The sequence below is a fragment of the Bombus vosnesenskii genome, unplaced genomic scaffold (genome assembly GCF_011952255.1).
Source record: "Bombus vosnesenskii isolate JDL3184/JDL3185 unplaced genomic scaffold, Bvos_JDL3184-5_v1.1 scf7180000016279, whole genome shotgun sequence".
NCBI classification, from domain to species: domain Eukaryota; kingdom Metazoa; phylum Arthropoda; class Insecta; order Hymenoptera; family Apidae; genus Bombus; species Bombus vosnesenskii.
This window is the reverse complement of record NW_022884348.1, coordinates 353,904-374,590: the sequence shown is the minus strand read 5'-3', so window position 1 is coordinate 374,590 and position 20,687 is coordinate 353,904. Positions and strand designations below refer to the sequence as shown.

Genomic DNA, 20,687 nt, shown 5'->3' with positions numbered 1-20,687 from the left:
TTATAATCCCACCAAATTAACAGTACCATCATTCGTTCGTTTTGCTTCATGTCCGGTTTTTCCCGATTATCCTTGTTATAAAATATCCACCTTTCGTCACCAGTAATCAGTCGTTTCAGAAATGGATTAATTTTGTTGCGTTTCAGAAGCGAATCGCAGATGCTAATGCGTTACGTCAAATGACTTTCGTCAAGCTCATAACGGAGCCATAAATTCAGTTCCTTGTAACACGTAAGCTGTTTTAATTTGTTTATAACGTATTCATGCGGTACATGGAAGTCCTTTGCAATTTTACGCGTTGTGTATTTAAAATCTCTATCGATAATGTGCCTGATAATGCTATCATCAACGTAATCTGGGAAGCCATGTTTACTAGATTGCCGAGCATTTTCACTAGAACGAAAGATCCCAAACAATTGTTGATACTGATTTTCGTTCACGGCTTCTGTCCCAAACATGGCACATATCTTCCTCTGTGCTTGCGCTACGGTCTTGTCTTTTCGGAAAAAATACATTAAAATATGTCTGATATGCTCGCTTTCGAAATCCATTTTTAAATTGGGATAAAAACGAAATTAAATAACTAATCGATACAATTTTTTCATTAAATTAAAGGTGAAAGTCCAAACAACAAGAAAAAGATATACACGTCGGCAAAACAAAAAAATGTGCGACAAATGTATTGACAAAATCCGCAGGCACATTTGCCAATCCAATTGTTGCTCGCTCAATGCTACTCTGTAATTATACGCTCGCTATTCGATTCTATGTGACTCGCTATAATGACTCACTTATTCGACTGTATACTTGGATTTTTGACCGCCATGCTATAGTATGACCGTCGTACTATAATAGCGGAAGGTTGATCGTAATAGAGGTTGTAAAATATTTTATAGAAATCATCATTTGATCGGCGATTTAATAAGAAAATGTAAAGTTTTAGTCGAAATTTTTTTCTAATAAATTAAAAAATATGTTAATAACTGGGAAGACGATAATTAATATGTACTACGTAGTAGTTGCTACGTCGATAATGTCGTCGAGTATAACGCAGCAAGGTTCCGGTAATTCAGTGAATGTGCTCTTTTCAAACATGGAGAGGTTATTTGTTTGAAATAATATGTGGGAATTAAGAAATCGGAGTGTGATCATTTTAGTAAGTGTGTTGAGTGGGTGCGTGTTTCTGTACAACGTTTGGGGATCGATTTTTATTCTTACCATTTCATTGTTTCTTACGATTTATGCGTGCTATTTTTTAATTATCAACGACAGCTTATTGTCGCCGCACGCGTTCCTTTTACTGGATTACTGTAAACACATTTCTTTCGAAGTTCGTACGAGTTTCGGAACCGTCATCGATCACGTATACCTGTATATCCGACAATTTTTTGAGGCTGCGATTCGCCGTTTTCGAAAGCGATATCTAACCGAAAGACGACCCTACTCTAGGATGGAAAGACGACGAGGATCGAATTATCAGCTTAGTACCGATCCTTATCCAACTAAGAAACGTTCTTCCCATTTTGGATCGATCACGCAGATTAGCCCAATTCCAAAAAATTTACCAAAAGCCAATGTGTCAAGCGATATCAGTTCGAAAATGTATTTTTATCCTAATTCCGAACATTCGTCATACGATCACGATTCCTTTGTTACAAAACGTACTTCGACACCAGTGTTGTCACGAAATAAAGAGGAATTAGAAAATCAAACGTTTAAGTTGTCACCTTCTGGTCAAGTATTATCAAAGAGACCACCGTCTCCTCTGTATGGACAGAATCATGTTCTGATGCAGGTAGAAAATTCAACGTATTTTGACGCTGAAGGTTCTTCATGGGATTCTAGCGTAACTGCTAAAGTAGATACAAAAGTAGGAGAAAGAAAAGCTATTCAAACAGCTAGCGGGCCTCTCTTAGCATCGACTAGATACAACATTGATCCCAAGTAAGTAGCCTAAACTATCTTAATCGATCATAGATATTCGCAGCTCTGTGCGAGTACAAAAATTTGTAATATAATTGCAGAGTATACAATGACGTAACCTCTCCAGGACTTACGGCTCGATTGACTAAATATGCTACTGAAGCGAGCAACAAATTGGCTCATCAATCCAAATATCGGGTAGGGCAATTTCCAAAAGTAAATCTCCATGCTAGTTCAGTTCCATTGATAAATGTGAAGTCTATGAAAACAAGGACGCCGGCAACAGTTAGAGTAGCACCGTCTCATACCATACGATATTCTCCACCATCGAAGCAAAATATTTTGTCGAATGTGCGTCACTCTGACAATAGTTGTTCCTCGCCTAGCGTTGCCCAAGCTTTAAGGGAGATATCGCTAAAAAGACACGCTTCGAGGGAAGATGTGGCTTACGACCCGGCAAAGAAACAACGAAGAGATATCGTTGCTAGTAAGGAATTTGAGGTACAGGATGAAACAAAGCAGAAAAGGAGCAGAGAAGAATCCTTGAAATCGGAAGAAGATATTTCTCCCCAAAGTAATAAAATTATTCGACCCACGAAACGTACTAAAACACCGTCGTGTTACGATATTATAAATTCACTCAGTTCTAGCAAGCACGTTGTTTCTGGCGTCAAAAGGAAAGCTAGTAAGTAGTAGGTCGAAATAATTTGTAATCTTGTAATGGTAACGATAACGACAACGATAAAATACTTGGACTTGTTTTACATTTGGTTTGTTTATTTTAGGAGACTTTTCACGAAGCGGAACCCCAGATTTTGAAAAGCATTTTAAATCTTTGGAATGTGTTCAAAGTGCTAGTACTGAAACGGTAGCACAAGTTCACAGCACAAGCTCAAAATGTCCTGACTACGAGTTAAAGGAGAGAAAAAATAATTCACATGCGTGTAACTCTGCCGATAAGCTACAAGAACATTCACCGTTGAAGGGAATTTTAAAAGCAAAAGGAAATTTTAACAATGAAAGTATAGAAAATGAATCAGACCGCAAACACATAAAACGTTTGAATGCGCAGAATAGCGATAAAGATAATTCCGTAGAATCGATCGAGTCCATCGAATCAGCCAAGTTAACACACAAGTTATTTATGAGGGCAGAACCGGAAAGAAATGAGAAGTTACGGATGTTGGTCGAAGAGCAGGGTAATATACGAGCAAAGTTTACTACCGACGATGTAGAAGAGATAAAGAAGGAAGATATTACAGACATGAGGCAAACGAGCATGAAAGCAAGACTTCAAAGCATGTTTGATGCCATATCTGGTAAAGGTAAGGAAATTCAACATGTGAGTACGTTCATTTTTAATTTACGAATATTCGTTTTTGTTTCCAGGTGCCAGTCGGATTAATCCAGACGTGGTGATTCAAGCGGAAGAAGTAAATGCCGTCAAGTCTGTCGCATGTACTGTCACTTGTGCGACCCTTAATTCTTCGACTACCACTACGAACGTTAATACCACACCCATCTCCACATCGGCTGTGGCACCTAGTCCTGGTAGCAGCGAATCGAATACGAAGTCACCAAAACATGTGGCTTTTAATTTACCAGTCAAAAATACTTCCTCGAATACGAACGTTCAGTTTGCCGATACGTCTGAGAGGAAAATTGAAAACGTGTTAACTTCCGTGGCAGATAAAACGATCAATTCTACTCTTGGGGTTACGCTTTCGACTACGAAATCTGAAATCGTATCTCAGCCTGTTCTTTCGAACTCAACTACGACTAGTTCGATGAGCTTTAACGTACAAAATTTCGATTCTAACAAATCAACTACGATCACATCAGCGACAAGTACTTTGCCGATTGGTACCACGTTCGTGTTCGATACCGTGTCTGCCAATAATAAATCCCCTCTACTTGCTGTTCCCGCAACAACTACCATTTTTGGGAATGTTACCACTGCTGCGCCAATATCTTCGGTGATTTCTATGAGTACGACTGCAGCAAACACTAAAAACGAGCCGAGTCAAAGCAACCCAAGGACAAACGTTTCGCAAGTTGCAGCAATCTGTTCGACGAGTGTGAACGTATCGATCGGAAATATGAAAGGCGGTATGATCTTCACATCGCCACACACAAATCCAGCAAATTTAAGCACTGTCGCGGAAAAGAGAGAACAGAATACGGGATTTACATCGATCGACACGAAAGCAAACGTTATGCCATTCACAAGTATTGCAAATATTACTGGCTCGAATGACGCATTGAGTACAAAATCGAACGTGAACGTATCGACGCCGTTGTTTACATTTGGAACCAAAACCAATAATCCATCGACAACGTCCACCAAGTCCGAAGGATTCGTATTTGGGTCAGCAGGGAATGCGTCAGTAAATAGCGAAACGTTTGGAGCTTCGACAAGTACGTCTCGACAGGCTTCGATGATTCCTAACGCAGCGACGCCTTCGAATAATGGTAATAGTGGCACGCAAGCTAATAGCGTTACGGGTGCAAGCTCAGCTAATACCGGTTTCGAAGCAAACCCAAAAGTTAGCTTACCTACATTTGGATCATCGACAGACTCGACCTTTGCATCGCATCCTTCGTCCAGTTCGTCCGTAAACGATAGCAAAGCTGGCTTTTCTTTCGGTAAAGCATCGATGACGACAAATACAGCTACCGGTACCTCGAATGTAGGTCCATTCGCTGTTGCGAACAATAATTTGCCATCGAGCTTTGGAGCTTCATCGTCGACGTCGACGACGTCGACGATCAATAGTAGCACGGCTCAGATCACTCCGAATACCGGCTCGATATTTACTAACTCGCCATCCGCTCCATCGATCTTTGGGACAACGACAGTGAGTAATCAGCCAGTTTTTGGTACGTCTAACTTGAGCGTCAGCACAGTTACCTTTACTCTGCCAAAGAGCACGACCACGTCAGTTTTTGGTTCTAACGTTGCCACTACTTCTGCTGGATTCGCATCCACGAATTCGATGCCAATCTTCTCGAGCATAGCCGGTGGGTCATCTATGGGAGCAATAAACACAACTTCCATTCCGATGTTCGGTTCTAGCGCGAGTACATCCACATCCGGAATAAACACCGGCGGAACAAGCAACGTCAGTAGTAACTTGTTCTCAAACGCGAATGTGACCACCTCGATATCTATGTTTTCTACGACGAGCAACATCTTTGGTCAGGCGAATTCGGCAACAGGTACGAGTTTCAAAAGCAGTTCGGGAGTATTTGGAAGCAACAGCGGTTCGACGTTATTCGGTTCGACGCAACCAACTACGTCATCGGCGTTCGGCGCTGCAAATGTATCCAGCAATTCGACCGCTTCCACTTTTGGTTCTACCAACATTCCCGTGAGCAACGCATCCGTCCCGGTTTTTGGCACTACAACTACCGGTACCCCCGACTTTGCCTCGCAAAATCAAAACAAGGAGAATCCAGGAGCGCCAACTCCTGCCTCGCAAAACTTTGGTATGAGCTCGATATTCAGACGCGACAATACCGGTGGTGCTCCCGTGTTTGGAGCCGCGAACAGTACTACCGGTCATTTCAATTCTTCCGTGCCGAATAACACGTTCGCCGGGCAAAACGTCTCTATCTCGTCGAACCCTACGTTCGGCATGGGAACTGCATCCACAGCAAACGGTCCACCAGCATTTAGTGACAGCAACAAGGCATCACCGTTTGGAGCACAATCTTCCACCTTTGGGACTCCCAACGTGTCCTCTACTCCCACTTTTGGAAACGCTAATGCGAACGAAAGCAACACCTCTGGAATATTCACCTTTGGAGCAAACCAAAAACCACCGCAACAGAACGCTACCGCGTTTGCCTTTGGCAACAATAACAATACTTCCGCTTCAGCACCTTTCCAGTTTGGCACGACAACTTCGAATTCAGGTGAAAACTATTCTCTATCTTTCTTACAACTTTAATTACGCTAATATCTTCTCGTATCCTCGGTTATACATTTCGATTAATACATTTTAAACAATTCAGGTACAGGATTTAATTTCTCCGCTCCAACAACAACTCCATCCATCAACTTCGGCACAACAAATTCCACAACGACATTTAATGCTTCCACGCCTGGTATGTTCAGTATCGGCAGTGGCTCTACCGCTTCAAGGTCCAGAAATACACGGACCAGAAAACTGAGATGATGGAGAATGTAAATCTCGCTAGCATCTTTTCGAATATTCATCGTGGAAATATGTAAACGCGTTATTTGATTTTTTAATACCGTTATTCTGTAATTCTAGCATCGTAATTCGGCAGAATCTTGTCAAAAAACGATGCCCCTCAAATTCATGCAGTTCTATTGCACTGAGAACAGAATTATAGAATAGAATCGACATTTTAACGTTACAGTTTTCACCATTGTTAATCTTATCCATCTTGTACATACGAAAATGTTAAAGCGGGTCTTTATCTATCACTGTGTTAAAGTCTGCTTAAGTTACATTACGTGTAATGCACATGCATATATATATGTATATACATATATATATATACACGTACAGATATATAGAAGAATAAAATGCGTGATTGTTTTATTAAGGAAAATCGAATACCTATTACAAGCGTGTTTGCTCACGGAACATTGTATATTTAACTTTAAACGTTCATCGATCTATGAATCGTCGATGACGCTAATTATCCTTTATCTGCTAACTTCTTACCAAGAATCGAGTTTTGATAAACGTTAAAGGTTCTTCATATTTATTCGAGTGACATTTATACTATATCCGGCCACTAAAATGTTTTGGACATACGATATTTAATTATTGTAAATTTTCTGTCTTTTTTTTCCTTTTTTCTTCTTTTTAAACATTTTCTTTTGTATTTTTTTACGCAAACAAAAAGGTTCGAGCGACGAAAACGCTTCGTGTTTTGAAATAAGTCATCAATTTACAAATTTCCGACATATCGATAAACATATTTTTTGTTTTGAACGCGATGAAATCGTCAATTGCAATAGTTTATTTCGTTTTTATTTTTCATGATACTTTTATCCCTTTTCCTTTTTTCTTGATACGATAGCTAGTTCGGATATAGAAATAAGACTTATAGGTGTGTAAACGGAGATCACTTTTGTCTCCTTTATTCGATACAGAGGAAAAAGTAAAACAATTGTAAAAGAGAATGGGTGAAGAAGAAGTAAAAGGGCAACAAAGAGTATTAACGCTCGCCGACAAATTGGCGTAAGTACGTCAAATAAAAAAGTAAGCGAAACGTTCATGACGTTTATAATCGAACGATTGTATCTTAAGATCGAGGAGCACAAAATACTCAATCGATATGTGAAAGTAACGTGATAGAGAGGCGCTAACGGAACATACAGGTGCGGTTCTCTATGCCATGTTGTAAAAAATGCGTAATTATTTTTTTCTACATTTTCAGGCAGATATATCATCTCCGTAAGGAAACGTTGTAAACTTTGAAAAATGTCAGAAATACGAATACCAATAGTGTTGGAGAAATACATTTTACACTTGCGATGTGGTTTTCCCTCACAACCTTTGTCCTTGGTTGTTTATATGTACATATGTATGTATACTAATAATACAACTACATAATTCCACTGTGTATCCGCTACGATTCGGTTTCGTAGTTTATAGCGTTAGTCGAATTTCACTGTAAAAGGTTCGTTCGTTAAAAATCGTGCCGATATATGCCTATGACCTGTATCTTGTGCCTCTGATATGTGTTTCAAAACAAGGTGACATAAAATCTATCCGGTAATGTCGTTAAAATTATTATAAGTACGAACGGTACGTCAATGCTTGTCACGATATCCCAATAACTGCTCTACGTTTGTATTACAAAAACAAATAATAATTCTAGTACAAGAATTTAGTAGCAATGTTATTCGCGGCTAATATTAAGAGCGTTCCGACGCGAAATTGTATCGTCAATCCAAATTCCGTTGGAAATGTCGTTTTAGATTTGGTGGTAAGCCAAAGCGGTGAAAAAGTCTAATCAAATTTCATTGGTACTGAACGGCGAGAAGGAGGGCGAGGAGGGGCGGGGGGAGACAGAGAGGGGCAGAAATTCGGAACGAAAGCACAATTAAAAAAAGAAGAAGAAAGGAACGAAGAAGGGAGAAGAGACGCGAAAAGAAGAAACGTCAAGTATTGTAAATTGTATCGATATCGTTAAATGGTTAGCGATCGGTAAAAAGGATCGAACAGAAAAGTAAAGGCGCGCGCGGCCGAACGAGGAAAAAAGCATGGTGGAGAGCGAGCGTGCGAGGAAGAAACCGAGGAAGTAACGCGTGAGTTACGTCACGCGCGTTCCGTGAAACTCTAGCCAGGATTGGTCAAACGAGCGGGTTTGTTTGCGAGCCAACCTATCATAGAGCTCGTTAGACGGGAAGGATGTTTGTACGGTCGCCTGGAGGCGCAGCCATGTTGGGAACATTAGAAGGGAACCAACACCACAACCAGAAAGACGGGAACATCTAGGTTCGGCAGCGGCGTGTCTTAACACCTTAACACCACCACCATGGCTGACCCGGAAAAACAGCCCGAACAACCAAAGGCTGGCCAGCAGAAGCTGATCATCGGTAAGCGAGTCGTGCATGTACCTTAAATATCGTGTCGCGTTTAGTTTGCCGGTATGATAATCAACTAGAACGAGAGCGTGTTGGTTTCTGCGACGATCGCCCGCATGTAATAATGGCGTCTATGAGAGCAGCAGACGTTCAGCCATGTGGCATGCGTCCGGCAAGCCGGTTACCATTCCTCTTTGCTTTATCTACATTTTCTCCAATTTTTTCCATAGAAGATCATCGAATTTCCAATACGTTTATTTCTCTTTCGTCCCTCCCCACTCCCTCTCTCTAGAGTTATTCCCTCCTTCTCTCTCTCTCTCTCTCTCTCTTTCCGAAACGGAATAGCTTACACGCGCTTATCCAACATCGAGTTCTACGAAATTTCTCTTCAATTCAAATATGATGAAAAAATAAAAAACGGAAGAGAATAGAAACGTGTAGATTAGAATGCGTTCATTTTTTTCTTTTTCTTTCCGTTTTCTTGTTTTTCTTTACTCCATCTTACTTCGTTTCGTTATCCCTCTTTATTTCACCCTGCGATTTACGTTTACATCATAACCTTAACCCGTGTATCGAACAAATAAAATATATAATCTGTAATTCGTGGTTACATTGTAGTTACGTCATAGTTACATGCAGTAGTAATTTCTGGAAATTTCCCTACTGCCTTTCCCGTACGTTTTCAACGTGTTTTTCGTAAATCGACCTAAACACTAGTTGGGTTACGTAAGTTTCGGTATACCTATTCGTTAAATGTTCGCTTCCGTTCGAACGATTCGTTTTCGGAACGGACTTGAGCGCGCTGTCGTCGTCAGCTTCCACTTTAGATTGGCTTCGCGGAAATTTACTTTCTTCGAACGAAAAACGAAATAGGAGCGAAACTGCATTTTCAGTTGAAGTTCAGAAACATCGGGTCTTTACAGATCGCTGCTCCTTTCCATCTAGAACTGGATATTCTCGTTCGTTGATACGATTCGAAGGAAAATTGAAATGTTAACGGGCAAAAGTCCAAGAAACTGTTACCCAAGCGAATTCCAAAATTTCAGCGTATTGTTTACCCTGCTGCGAACGATCGGTAACGCGGGCTGTTTGCTATATAAACATGGAATTATCCTAAGAATAATTGGCTTTTGATTACGAACACATCGCAACAGTTAGTAAATATAAATATTTCTCACGAATGGTAATCTAAATACTTGTTGCAAAGAGGATACAAGCTAAACAATATACGTGCCTTGATTTTACAATTAGATCAGTGGTGCGTTTATTCAGAGCGGACGAGGCATTTTTAATATATCACCATTGATTTTGGTTTTCACGCTGTCGTTTTATCAATTCCGATATTTAGCCGTACCGGCTGCTCCGGTTTCTACCTTTTCGAACAAATCGAATCGCCGGATTCCCGAGAAATGGCTCAATTGATTTGTTTATCGAGGATGCTTTTATCGACTAACGCGACGCATAACGTTGTGTGTGCTAGATATTTAATTAGTACTATTTTGTTTTTGTTGGGTTTCAGCTAACAAAGTGACCGGGACTGTAAAGTGGTTCAACGTGAAGAGTGGGTACGGATTCATCAACAGGTTAGTAACAACGATTTACCGTTTTTCATTTGTTTTTTTCTTGTCTTTTCGATCGATCGATCGATCGATCGATCGTATCGAGAAGATGTGGATCTCTAAATTTCGACCGAACTCGGAATGGTTGGCGAAGCTTTTCTAACGCGGGATCGTTCTCAAGCTCGATCCAAACGTTCTATCATTGGCAAAATAGACGCTTGCTTCGACACGTGCATCGCCAAATCACATTCGTTCGTCCACGGTTCCTCCTTTATCTTTGGCTATTTCTAGCATTTTCCTATCCGCATCCCCACCTTAGTCCATGGCACTCCACCCCACTCTATGCTATTTCTTTTCTAGTTCCTTTTCATTCTCTTCCTTTCCCTTCTTCGCGTCACTATACATATACCATATACACGTGTGTGTACGCGTGTATGTACGAGTAGCTATCGGATGCGCTATGCCTTTGCACAGTGGCCAAAGCATCGTTCGTTTTCGCGCAGCACAACGATTTTCGTTGTAACGCGAGTTTTTCGTAGGTCAGAGAAAAGTAAATAGTCGGACATTTTTTTCGGCAGAAAGTTGTCGCAATCGAATTACCACCGCTCATTCGTACCTTTGTTCGCGCCGTTTGCGCGTATTCAATGGTATCGTTTCAAGTACACGGTGGTAGAGAAAACGACTGTCTGGACATCCATTGGATCGCACATGGAAATACTTTCCATTTGGTCCATGTTCCCAGACGCACAACAAATTTTCCTCGAATCGCAAACAAACTCGTCTCCTCTTCGATAATTCGATCGTTTAACGATTCGTTTGATTTGTTTTAGGAACGACACCAAGGAGGATGTATTTGTTCATCAAGTGAGTAGTACATTTATTTTGGTAGTAGTTGAAAGAAATGAGCTACGATTGGATTTCGTATATGCGAATCGCTGATCACGATGATAATTTTCTGCACTTATAGTCAGCCATCGTGAAGAACAACCCAAGGAAAGCTGTGCGCAGTGTCGGCGACGGTGAAGTGGTCGAATTTGACGTGGTAATAGGCGAGAAGGGTCATGAAGCGGCCAACGTTACCGGTCCATCCGGGGAAGCAGTAAAAGGTTCGCCTTATGCTGCCGACAGGCGACGTGGGTATCGCGGAGGTCATTGGTACATCAGTCAAAGACGTGGAAACACTCGACCTCAACGTAGACCTCGGGAAGGTCAAGACGGTTACGAAACCGGTGAGTAAAAGGCGGTTAATGTTGTCTTTTGTTGTCGAGTTTCAAATGGAATGGTGGAAGGTAGGATAAACACGTTTGCTCACTGTTGGTTCCAGGTGAGGGTAAGACCGGGGACGAAGCGAATGTCGGCGAGGGAGGCGGACAGCAACGACGTTACAGGGTTCGACGACAATACGATGGCTACTATCGTGGATCGCGCCGTTCTGGTCCATCGGCGCAACAACAAGGAGATAACACCGGCGACGGTGGCGAACAAGGTGGCGAGACTGGCGGGGACGGAGGCGTGCCACGTGGTGGCGGTCGTGGACGCGGAGGACCCTCTCGTCGTTACTTCCGTCGTAATTTCCGCGGGGGAAGAGGTGGCGGACCTCCGCGTCGTCCTCGTAGCCAGGACGGCCAAGTAAAAGTCCGTAACGATTACCTTCTCATCTAATCTGTTTTTCTAGCGACTTTTGCGATATCGAACCTATCCTTCGGTCTTTGCTTTCTATCGCTCCATTTAGCGTGAAATTATCATTGTTTCTCGTTAATCGTTTCTTAACTCCTCTAGTCTACTCGATCTAGCTCTCGCTCACTCTATCGTCGTATATTTCGAACCTCGATTACCGGAGAATCGGCCCAGGAATAACGCGACGCCACGGAAATCATTGTCTGGTGTTTCGCTCAGCTTAGTAACTCGATAATCCTGCATGGTAGATTCCGTTATCGATTCGATAAAAACCTTTCGATTTCCCTATTAGATATCTCGTGACAAATTCGTAGTAGATTTAGAGTCATTCTATATACTTCGAAAACCATTCGATGCGCTACCGTCATCGTTCTCTTTAAGTATACGCCAAGAATTATTTTCAGTTGTAACTTTGTCCTATACGATTTTTCGTTTATCGATTCGTTATTTCGAATCGACTGTAAAAAGGGATAACTCTAGTATGAACGGTTATATGGATCGATTAGAAAGCTAGTCCGGAGATTTTGCATTGTTCGTTTTCGAATCTTTAGTTCTTCTTTGTACGATACACTTGTAAATACTCGCATCGTAATCAACGGATCGCACATATTACGTGTTTCTTCTGTTCCTACGTTGTACTCCCATTTCTTTTTTATCCTATTCTAAGTTTAGTTCAAGTTTGTACATTTGTTCAATTTCTTTTCTTTAACTCTCTACTTATTTATTCATCTATGTATCTATCTATTAATCTATCTACCTATCCATCCAATCCATCCAATCCATCCATCCATCCAATCCATCCATCCATCCAATCCATCCATCCAATCCATCCATCCAATCCATCCATCCAATCCATCCATCCATCCAATCCATCCATCCAATCCATCTATCCATCTAATCCATCCATCCAATCCATCCATCCATCCATCCAATCCATCCATCCAATCCATCCATCCAATCCATCCATCCAATCCATCCATCCAATCCATCCATCCATCCATCCATCCATCCATCCATCCATCCATCCATCCATCCATCCATCCATCCATCCATCCATCCATCCATCCATGCATCCAATCCATCCATCCAATCCATCCATCCATCCATCCAATCTATCCATCCAATCCATCCAATCCATCCAATCCATCCAATCCATCCAATCCATCCAATCCATCCATCCATCCATCCATCCATCCATCCATCCAATCCATCCATCCAATCCATCCATCCAATCCATCCATCCAATCCATCCATCCAATCCATCCATCCAATCCATCCATCCAATCCATCCATCCATCTAATCCATCCATCCAATCCATCTATCCATCCACCCATCTATTCATTCGTCATTCACTTGTTTATTTATGTCCATGTATGTATGTATATATATATATATATACGTGTGTGTGTTTATATAATTATATTTGCACACACGCGCGCGCGCGCGCGCACACACACACACACACACACACACTCTCTTTCGTTAGTTTCCTGTCGTATCGTTATCACGGCGATCACAGAAATCGTGACTGTTCGGTCCGTTGACGAATCTTTGGCGTAGCGCTTAGCACACACTATTGCACGTATCTTTTTGTACTCTTTTCAGTCGGAGCAGAAGTCGGATGCACCTAAAGATAAGGATGCACCTGTCGCTGTCCCTGCTCCACAGGTAACGTGGCTTTATTTTTCTCTGATCCTTGCTTCGTATCCTTCCGATTGTACATCCATCGCTCTACGTTTTCCTATGCTGGAACTATTCTCGACTTACCATTTATACACTTCTTTCTTTCTGCACTTTACACCTTGGGATCAGTTTCTCCCGGTATCTCGTTAGCCTCGATCCTTTTCAGCGTGGACATTCTGTTTCCGCGCCTCGATGCTTTTCATCGCTCTTTCGTGTCGTACATCTTTCTTATCGTAAAATTACTTCCGTTTTGCCGTCTGTTTTGCGAATCAGCAAAGCATGGCTCCTAATTCAAACATAAACGATCGTTGAACTTTGTTCGTTTGACTTGCAGGAAAGTCAGCCGGTTCAGAACACCACCACCGAAAGCACCGCTTAACCAAGAGTAATGGTACCACTACAACAAAAACACTCCTTTTAATATATAACACCAACACCCGTTATACACCGAAGCAACAGCAACGACAACAGCAACCGCAGCAGCAACAATATAACATAACAAATGAAAAAAGTTAAAAAAAAAAAAGCGAAACAAAAAAAAGCAAGAAATGGAAGGAAATTGCGGAACATCGCTCCACACTCTCCCCGGCAGAGAAAGAAGAATAAGAAGCGTGTCCGATATGCTGCCGGAATTAGTTGATAGAATACGCTGGGAAGCCTCGTCGCGAAGAAGAAACACGATCCACGACATGTATCGACTACGAGCGAGCAAACTCTCGAGTTGGACTTACCGCCGTACGACCACCGTTTTTCATTATATTTCTGTGAAAATTTACAGATTTTCGATTGTGTAAATCTCGTCACTCGTCGAAATTCAAAAGATTGTAAGAAAAAGCGATCGGAAGAGACGCGGAAAAGAAACGTAGCCGATGAATGACGGTTTTATTCCGCGAACTGGGACGAAACGGCGGTAAGTCGTGTATTTTGGAGTATTTCGTCCGACGACGGCGGTGAAAATGGCAAAGAAAATGCGCGATTGTAACGCAACGAATTTCGTTCTGCGTCAAGTTACGAAAGTTAGGTAATCTCGATCGTGGAAGAAACAACGAAGAGAGAGAAGAGAAGAAACACGGTGATGGGCTACACAATACGAATTCGAATAGGCGAAAGTGGTATTTTTGTTCTTGTTTTTGCGTATTTATTGTTTCATACGTTTTAATTTTTCTTCAACGAAACGCATTCGATCGTTTTACGCATATATATATGTCTTTGAGTTTAACGCGATGCTCGCAGAGTTTTTCTCTTGTCCGTGTACATGTAATCGGTAAATGCGCGCGCGCGCCCCTGAAATCATAGGAATACGTTACTACGCGCGCTTACCTGTCATTGTGCCAGCCAGCTTAATCGTTTCAGTTTCTCTCGAAATTACTCCGTTCTTTTTTTTCCCCCCTCCCCCTTCATTGAAACGCAATGTTCGATTCGTTTCGAAAACCAGTCGTCCGTCGTGTCGCTTTTGTCTCTTCGGTCCTCGTTGGTTCGTGGCTTATAAATGCTTTGCAAAATCGCAACGAGAAGATTCGTTCGATGATCAGCGACTAAATCCAATTATAAATCTCATAGAATTTTCTGTCCGATCGCGTAATTTAGTGACGCGAAACAAATTGGCGCGGTACCTTTTGCGATCGCTCGTATCAAATGACGCGATCGATGCCCCAGGAGGGCACGAAACGTATTATCCGACGATAAGCAACGAGATGTCACGCGTAAGGCGTTAACCGAGAATCCGATCAATTTTTGCCGTAATTTTCGGTGTAACGAGTCGATAACGTTCGATCATGTTGGAAGAACTTTGCCGTCGTTGCTCGAACGTATCGATCCTCGGAGATGTCGGAAATTTCCTCTCGATTGACAATGCAAACCTGCGGTTTGTCAGTGAGTAAATGAGCGAGCGAGCGAGTGAATGCGCGAACGAGTGAGATAGAGCAAGAGAGAGAGAGAGAGAGAGAGGGAGGGAGAGATAGAGAGAGAGAGAGGAAGAGAGAGAGAGAGAGAGAGAGAATAAGAGAGGACGAAAGATTTATACACTTTTGCATGAAAACGGAACAATTTTTTAAATTTTAGTTTGTAGTTCTATCGTCGGAAAATAAAATGTACAATTTTCTTTCCAAACGCTTCGAAGTTGAGCGCGCAAATTCGTTGCATCAGATTTTATTTCATTTCAAGCGAACAAGATATCTTTTAGTTTTTTTGTCTCTGTCTCAATCTGTGTCTGTGTCGTCATCGCAATCTTTTTTATGGTCGCTATCGTCCTATCGTAAGGCTATTTTGCGATCTTCGTTAAAACGGCTTGTGCGTTAGTCACCTCGAGTGCTTTTTGCGATAGAGCCTGGAACGGTGAAACACGATCGGGAGAAAAGAGCGACGAGGTGAAGACAGAGTGGAGAGTGTGTGTGCGTGCATGCGTACAAATATAGCGTAAAATGAGGAATAACAACTGCTGATCCTCGTGTTCCTCCGCGGTCGATCGAAATGAAAGCGGGAACAGGGAAGATAGTAGCGCGTCGGTTCGTCGTCGATTCGTCGTCGAATGCGCGCTGCTTGACGTTTCGCGTTTTTTTGTACGCGATCCATACAGAAGGATGTGTTGCCGCGGGACGCGAGCTAGCGACGAGGAAGAGGAGACGAAGAGCGTGAAAGAAAATAAGGTAAACGACTCCTGGACGCAGAACGTTGTAATTGTATGCGGAAAAAAGAACGATGCATGTGTTGGAAGTGAATATCGGAATTAAAAAAGAAATAGAAGCAAAGAGAAAAAAAGAGGAGTCGTGCGCGGACCAGTATGCTAGCAGGCAACGTAACGTCGAACTTGTACCGCGTTTGAAGTGAACGGCGAGCACGGAGCGCGCACGGTCGCGAACGGTGATCCCTCGAACGAATTGTAACGTCGGCGCGTTCGCGTTTCGAAGGCCTGTGGAAATGCGTCGAGTAGGAATCGTACTCGGCGCTCTCGATACTCTCGTATCGTTCCCCCTAGCGCGGCGCGTGTCTTTGAAATCGCGCTCGTTTCTCCACGAGGAACGAGATCGAGAAGGTCGCGCGTCACGATTCGCGTACCACTCGCTGCGACAGTCAATTAGTTTTAATTCAGCTTTTCGCGAGGAGCGATCTCGATGATGAGAGAGTCGTCCCGGATCGCGCGGGACGGAACGGATGATGAAAAAAGAAAAAGGAGCGAAAGAAAGGGGAGAATCGAGAGAACGCTCCCGTGTCTCGAAGAAGAGAGAGAGAGAGAGAGGGTAGTCGTCTAATTACACGTAAAGGAGGAGACGTAAATCTTGCCGGTCGCGACACGGATGCGCCGCGTTTGCCGCGCGCGTCCCACGTGTCGCCGCTCGATCGAAACCACCCCGGCGATCCATCCTGCTCTCCTCGTCCTTGCCCCTTACCTTCATCTTTACCTTCCCCGTTATCCCTGTCTTCGCTTTCACCTTTGTCCTTGTCCTTATCCTTACATCTCTCCTTACCCTCACCCTCACCCTCACCCTTACCCTTACCCTTACCCTTACCCTTACCCTTTCCTTGTCCGATTTCCGATCCGCATCTTTCATATTCTCATTTCCTCGAAACCCCAGTGAATTTTGTACCGAAATGCGAAACTTTGAAAAGCTACTTTCATATACGGAATTTAATTTTTTCACGAAACATGTGCATTATAAAAAATAAATGCCAAAAAAATCGCAAAACTCACGAACCGAAGGTGAAGTTTCTTACGTTTGCGTCGAGCTCACTTTCTTCTCCCTTTTCCCCGATCCTTTCGCGCGCGATTTCAGCAAAAGAAGTTGCGCTCCTCAACGTTTTTTAACATCTTTATTCGAACGACCTTGAAGATGAGAGAAAGCTGCCTAGAACGAGCGTACGACGGTCGTTCGATTTCCCGTTGGTTTCGGAATCGATCGGCTCCGCTGAGATTCACTCGCGGAAAGCGATCGGGAAGGAATCGGGCCGATAGACGTTGCCTTCGTCCGCCATACAGGCACTGGCTGCGATTTCCGCCAGGTGCGTGTCCTTGTGAGGAGGTACGGCCACTCTGTGAAATTTGCTCGCTGCCTCGAAGAACGCCTTCAACGCTCTCTCGGGTTGTTCCTCCTCCATCGCGGCGAATCCCTCGGCGTACAGGTGCTCGCACTCGCGCACCCGGTCCATCGGTTCTCGCAGGTTGATTCTTCGTCGACAGGACGAACATTCGATGGATCTGTCGGGATCTCGGGGACGCGGGTGTAGCTTGGAGCATCCCTCGGTCGGACACCTGCGATCGAAAAGCAATTCTCTCTCCCTCGCTCGCTCTCACTCTCTGCCTCGCTTTGCGAATGCAGGCGCGAATACGCGGTACTATACGTCGAAGAAACAAGTTCACACCTCAGTCTGACCATGTCGTTGGTCAAAGTCTCGAAGCGTGGCCAATCTTCGCGGCAAGCGGTACATTCGCAACGAAACCAGTATCTCGCGGCGAGAGTTCTCCGTCGATCCTCCAGGCTTCGTTTGGTGAAAATCGGCCCGTAATTTTCAGCCACCGCGTCTCCGGCTCCGAGGCTGCGAATCGCCCGAATCACGATAGATCGACCGACGAAGTATCTGTGGCAAGAGAGAGAGAGAGAGAGAGAGAGAGAGAGAGAGAGAGAGAGGACGATTTATCGAGTTAAAGCTACGCGCGTAGGTGTACGATGAACGGTCGGTCGGTATAGCTAAAGCTGTAGGGTACCTGGTTACCGCGGGATAACAGTCGTGATTGAAGCGTGCAACGGTCGGATAGATGGCCACCCCGATGTAAAGGGGCCTGCTACCGCGGAACCGATGTTCGTTTCCGAGTCGCGTCTCGAACACCTCGTGAGCGTTGAACTGCAGCAGCTGAAGATGTTTCAGCAACAGGCCGGCCACCGCGATTTCTCGATCGTTGGGCGTCTCTGAAACGCGAACAGCACGCTGCTGAAATTGCCGATCGATCGCGACACGGACCGCGTTCAAGTACCTCCGTCTCTCGTCACTGTCTCGAAAAAGCCGACTCTCTGCAAACACTTGAGAAGAAAGGCCGCCATCAGCGATCTCTCGAAGAAATCCTTAGCCGTTCTGTGTTTTTCGTGCGTAACGAGATCGTACACCCGCAGATCGGCCGCGTCTCCTTCCACGAGTTTCTCTCGCTCCGTTCCACGAGGGACTCGCTCCGCGGGTTGCTCGCGTCTCGAATCGCGCAGTTTCCTCCTTCTCGAACGACGTTTCGCCGACTTGCTAAGTTTCGCCTGTGCTTGCGTGCACGGTCGTGCGACCTGTTCCTTCTCGTTGCAACTTAACGCGCGGCAGATCTCGATGCAGCCGGTCAGTCCGCTCTGAGTGGTCATTCGCAGAGCGAGCATGCTCAAAACGCTCATACCCGAACCTGACGAAACGACGAAAGCGGTTGCCTCTCGGTGCGAAACACCGTCTATATCGATTATTTCGAGAATCGCTCGTTCCATACTACCTATCAGTAGCGCGAGAACTTTGCACTCGTATTTATGGTAGCTGGCCATCGCCGCGTCTCTGCACTCTCTGCCGCAGAAGGCGACGCTGCTGCAGTCCGGACATCCTATCGGTGCTACGAATCTGAAAGGACGACGGGCATCTGTAGAAAGTTGCCGATATGGAGCGTACGCGGCGGAATCGAGCCGTCACTCACCTCGAGAAACAATGTTGACAATGCGTACCGAAGAATTCCGGCAGCAGAGTAGCCGCGTACGGCGCCTCCACGACCAACCTGTCCCCCGGTTCGATCGGTTCGGCGGCGATCGCTCGTTTGCCCGCGTTCTCCGTCTCCTCGATGTCGAGCAAGGTGGAGGCGCCCGGCAGCCGCGGATTCTCGTCGCTGGCCAATCGGGCCGCAGCTGCGAACGAATCGAAAGCGAACCTAACGAAAAACGCGCGTTTCTCCGTCGCGTCGTCTTTTCGCGATATTCCTTCGATCGATCGACGGAGCAAACGTCTCCGTTCTTCTCCGTTGGGGCGACAGCCACGAATCGCCACTCACCTACCTTTATCTCGCGACGATGTTCTCGCGAGCAACAGCTTCTTTCCGTTCGCACGTACGAACGTCTCGCACGCCTCCTTCGTCCGAGCAAACATCGTCCTGAAACAGCACTTTTCCTTTCAGCCGGGTTCCCGTCTTTCGCCTCGTCGTCTCGACTCGTCCAGGCTCACCGTAACTCGTTGGGCAGATCACCGTCCATTTCCTCGACGAAACTCAAATCGCGAAGGGCGAGCTCGTGCTCGTTGCAGGCGAGAAACGTCTCGGCTCTGGCTAGGAGCGCGAGCGGTAGTCCGAGACCTCGATCGACCGTGCGGCATTTTCCTGAAACGGGACAAGGGGGAAAAGAGAGAGAGAGAGAGCGAGCGAGAGAGGAAGGAAACCGATCGGACGATCCATCGACGGATGGATCGTCGCGAGTCTACTCGCCAAGAGAGAAACAAACCTGGAAGGGGAGCGCGAAGAACGGCTTGACCGAAGAGCAACAGAGCTTTCCGTCGATCGCCTGCGGTCGCGGCCTCGAATCCCTCGAGCCTCCTCGCTCTGGACACGTCGGCGTCCTTGCCGCGGTACAGAATCTCCGTTCGATTCAACGTTTCCAACACCGTGTCCTTCACCTTGGCATCGGTGAAGATGGCTCGAATCCTTTGCTCGTCGCTGGTCAGCCGTCCGAAAACCTGGCAGATCCACCGCTCTCCGGCGACTCGCGTCGCGTTTTCGCTGAAATCTCGGAAGAATCCCTTCTTTCCGGATCTGAGAGTCTCCAGCGAGCACAGGTCTCTGTAAGATGAGTCCGCTCGCGCCTCGTCGATCGCGTTAATTCGCTGCATCTCCAACTCGCTCGAATCTCCGTGAACGCTCGCGCTCGAAAGCGGCGAATTTCGGCAGAATTTCGGCAGATACGGTAGAGATAGCACGTTTACGAGCGAAAAAAGCGGCGAGATCGGGTCGCGAACGATCCAGGAGAACGAATGGCGAACGTAGCTTCGTTGTAGCCGTTGCGACCCTTTCGCCAACCGGTCGAATAATTTTAGACAAAGTCGACCTTGCTATTTCCGTCTCGAATTCTCGCGCGAGTGCGCCGCGCTTCTGCCAGCGTGTCTCCGTCGGCGTCTATCGTGGCTGCTGCCGCCACCGCCACCGCCGCCGCCGCCGCTGTTGCACCATCTCGCGCGTCCTCCTCACCTTCTCGTTGCTACCAGAAATCGAAAGATTCGGACGCACGGAGGAAGAAGCGGGCAATGTGGCGTGGAAGGCGACTCGCGAGGCCCGCTT

General features: G+C 45.0%; 3 protein-coding genes across 5 annotated transcripts; 2 read left to right on the top strand and 1 right to left on the bottom strand.

The window, feature by feature from the left end:
- Positions 1–787: 787 nt before the first annotated feature.
- On the top strand, positions 788–7,796 carry LOC117242867 (serine-rich adhesin for platelets-like). Of its 2 annotated transcripts, XM_033509866.1 has the most exons (6): positions 788–1,371; positions 1,450–1,944; positions 2,025–2,608; positions 2,709–3,248; positions 3,313–5,841; positions 5,941–7,796. In XM_033509866.1, exons 1-6 carry the CDS (start codon positions 1,121–1,123, stop codon positions 6,102–6,104), a joined length of 4,563 nt encoding a protein of 1,520 aa, XP_033365757.1. In that variant the 5' UTR covers positions 788–1,120; the 3' UTR covers positions 6,105–7,796. The 2 variants fall into 2 exon arrangements, with proteins under 2 accessions (XP_033365757.1, XP_033365756.1); XM_033509865.1 differs by having other exon boundaries at positions 788–1,944.
- A 550-nt stretch (positions 7,797–8,346) lies between these two features.
- On the top strand, positions 8,347–14,671 carry LOC117242883 (Y-box-binding protein 1). 2 transcript variants are annotated; one of them, XM_033509930.1, is made up of 7 exons: positions 8,347–8,509; positions 10,017–10,080; positions 10,887–10,920; positions 11,024–11,285; positions 11,381–11,691; positions 13,340–13,402; positions 13,752–14,654. In XM_033509930.1, exons 1-7 carry the CDS (start codon positions 8,449–8,451, stop codon positions 13,794–13,796), a joined length of 840 nt encoding a protein of 279 aa, XP_033365821.1. In that variant the 5' UTR covers positions 8,347–8,448; the 3' UTR covers positions 13,797–14,654. The 2 variants fall into 2 exon arrangements, with proteins under 2 accessions (XP_033365821.1, XP_033365822.1); XM_033509931.1 differs by lacking the exon at positions 13,340–13,402 and having other exon boundaries at positions 13,752–14,671.
- A 1,312-nt stretch (positions 14,672–15,983) lies between these two features.
- On the bottom strand, positions 15,984–20,559 carry LOC117242872 (SET and MYND domain-containing protein 4-like). Its single transcript, XM_033509912.1, has 9 exons — positions 19,858–20,559; positions 19,586–19,736; positions 19,420–19,514; positions 19,068–19,272; positions 18,873–18,994; positions 18,384–18,788; positions 18,117–18,318; positions 17,774–17,989; positions 15,984–17,663 (listed from the first exon to the last, which is right to left on the bottom strand). The coding sequence occupies exons 1-9, from the start codon at positions 20,240–20,242 to the stop codon at positions 17,327–17,329; spliced, it is 2,118 nt and encodes a 705-aa protein (XP_033365803.1). The 5' UTR covers positions 20,243–20,559; the 3' UTR covers positions 15,984–17,326.
- Positions 20,560–20,687: the final 128 nt, after the last annotated feature.

Bases quoted from the DNA above. Each gene is read 5' to 3' on its own strand.
- LOC117242872 (XM_033509912.1), bottom strand. From the start codon at position 20,242: ATGCAGCGAATTAACGCGATCGACGAGGCGCGAGCGGACTCATCTTAC. The intron at 19,737-19,857 runs GTTTGTTTCTCT...GTCCCGTTTCAG, and splicing joins TCTTCGCGCTCCCCTTCCAG to GAAAATGCCGCACGGTCGAT. The intron at 18,995-19,067 runs GTGAGTGACGGC...TCGTCCTTTCAG, and splicing joins TGTCAACATTGTTTCTCGAG to ATTCGTAGCACCGATAGGAT.
- LOC117242883 (XM_033509930.1), top strand. From the start codon at position 8,449: ATGGCTGACCCGGAAAAACAGCCCGAACAACCAAAGGCTGGCCAGCAG. The intron at 8,510-10,016 runs GTAAGCGAGTCG...GTTGGGTTTCAG, and splicing joins CCAGCAGAAGCTGATCATCG to CTAACAAAGTGACCGGGACT. The intron at 11,692-13,339 runs GTCCGTAACGAT...TACTCTTTTCAG, and splicing joins GCCAGGACGGCCAAGTAAAA to TCGGAGCAGAAGTCGGATGC.
- LOC117242867 (XM_033509865.1), top strand. From the start codon at position 1,121: ATGTGGGAATTAAGAAATCGGAGTGTGATCATTTTAGTAAGTGTGTTG. The intron at 1,945-2,024 runs GTAAGTAGCCTA...ATATAATTGCAG, and splicing joins AGATACAACATTGATCCCAA to AGTATACAATGACGTAACCT. The intron at 5,842-5,940 runs GTGAAAACTATT...TAAACAATTCAG, and splicing joins CACGACAACTTCGAATTCAG to GTACAGGATTTAATTTCTCC.